Source organism: Mandrillus leucophaeus, unplaced genomic scaffold, assembly GCF_000951045.1.
Source record: "Mandrillus leucophaeus isolate KB7577 unplaced genomic scaffold, Mleu.le_1.0 Scaffold600, whole genome shotgun sequence".
Lineage (NCBI taxonomy): Eukaryota > Metazoa > Chordata > Mammalia > Primates > Cercopithecidae > Mandrillus > Mandrillus leucophaeus.
Window position 1 is genome coordinate 1,626,613 of NW_012106476.1, and position 1,957 is coordinate 1,628,569.

General features: G+C 39.6%; 1 protein-coding gene across 2 annotated transcripts in view; it reads right to left on the bottom strand.

The window, feature by feature from the left end:
• Positions 1–251: 251 nt before the first annotated feature.
• Positions 252–1,957, bottom strand: part of USP16 (ubiquitin specific peptidase 16) — a 24,520-nt gene continuing 22,814 nt past the window's right edge. For both annotated transcript variants that reach the window (XM_011999804.1, XM_011999803.1), the window contains exons 13-14: positions 778–934; positions 252–670 (exon numbers count right to left, since the gene is read on the bottom strand). In XM_011999804.1, the coding sequence (XP_011855194.1) occupies positions 549–670; positions 778–934 (279 nt within the window). In that variant the 3' untranslated portion in view covers positions 252–548. The remainder of the gene's footprint in view (positions 671–777; positions 935–1,957) is intronic.

Genomic DNA, 1,957 nt, shown 5'->3' on the forward strand with positions numbered 1-1,957 from the left:
GATCAGCTGACCACTGGCACAGAGCAAATACAGAGTAAGGCCTTATGTACCCCAGCTTATGCACACTGGCATCAGGATTACAAAGAAACATTCCTCCCATTTATATTCTGCTGTCAGTATAGATTCTTATAAAATGAACAGACTTGTAATGAAGCTTCATTAGCACATCTGATGAAACATTTTTTAAAGTGTTACCTAGTAGAGTGAGTCAGTAGAAGTTAAAATCTCCTCAGTAATAAAACAAGATTTTAGGTAAGTCAGTTTATTGATGTGTTGTGATCCATCACCCAGACATTAAACACAGAGGACTTAAGTAATTCAGGATTTGCTTTCCAGAAACAAAGCAGGAATTAAAACCACCATGACAATACAAAACCTTTGTAAATTTTTAGGTATTTTTCCCTTCAATATTTAAATAAACATGATTTCTTCTGGCATGTATTTAATGTTAAGTGAACATGATTTTAATTAGTCTTTACTTTTTTATTGTTATTTCAGCCATTATAAAAGCCATAAACGTGTTTCCAGAAAAAGTACTTTTGATACTATTACAGTATTCTCTCATAAAATAGGAGGTATGCTTGTGAGTTTAGTACTTTAGTTGTAGGCACAGCTTGCACATGTGTGTCGCTGATGTGAAACCACTGCCCTTTTGATTCCATTTCAAAATCTGTCAAGAGGAGATGAAAAATCAAACATAAATGGAAAGATTCAAGTTGGTTACTTTTTGGTTTTGCCATAATCTGCTGAGTGCCTGAATTTTCCAAGACATCTTACCTTGTGGAATATCACCGTGAAGAACAAGATTAGAGAGATGACTATTTGCAGTTCTTGCCTTGGCATAGGCAGTGTAATGCCCCGACCTCATAGTACCACTGTGTTCAACAACTCCATATAAGGAATACAGTACCCTTGTATTTTCTTCTGCAACATTCTTTAAAAATGAGTAGAATCCAAAAGTTAGTTCTAGTTCCGTTTACACAGATGTCATTGGCAAGGCAAGTTTACACCATGCAAAGGGTCTTTAACCATTACTTTGAGAGTGCAGAAATCACTCCTGAGTCTAGTCTTCTCCATACCTCTTCTCAGCCTGAGACACTTCCGGTTTTATAAATTTACCATCGTTCCCCTGCTAGAAAAGCCATAAGCCATAGGCCACTTGATGCAGTCACCTGGCTCAGATACCAAATAAGTTAATACAACTTGCCAGTTTCTTTAGAAGCCTGAGGATAATTCCAGAATACCTTAACAACCCTAGCTATTAACAACCCTGAATACCCTGTTTAAAAGACAAGCCCTGAACAGGAACAGGACAGCATTTTAGATTGTGCCAAAAATTACCCCTTACATCTTTAAATGTCCCCAAGGGAGTTGGTGAGAAGCACATTCAACCTCTCAAGTGTTCACTTTCCCCACTAGAGAGTGCAGTTTGCTTATTCTTTCAGGACTCCATATGCCATAGGGCTGGCAATAGGAACAGGCATTCTCTGGGCCAGGAGCCACTTTTCAGACAACTATTTATGTTCTCATGTAAAAAGTTCGTAACATGCATCACTGCCCTTCAGTAGTACTGTCTCTACACTCAGCTTCCCAATCTGTGCCTCCATATTCACTGAAGAACTTAGTACTTCTCCGTCCATCTATGATCCTCACAGGACTTTAAATGCCATTCCATTTTAGCCAGCCACAACCAGGACTAAAGTCTAGGCTTGTCATCACTCAGAATTGTTCAACTTCATAAAATTTTTTTTTTGAGACAGGGTCTCACTCTGTCACCCAGACTGGAGTGCAGTGGTATGATATCGGCTCAATGCAACCTCTGCCTCCTGGGCTCAAGTGATCCTTCAACTTCATAAAATCCTTTTTGAGACAGGGTCTCACTCTATCACGCAGGCTGTAGTGCAGTGGTGTGATCTCGGCTCAATGCAACCTCTGCCTCCTGGGCTCAAGTGATCCT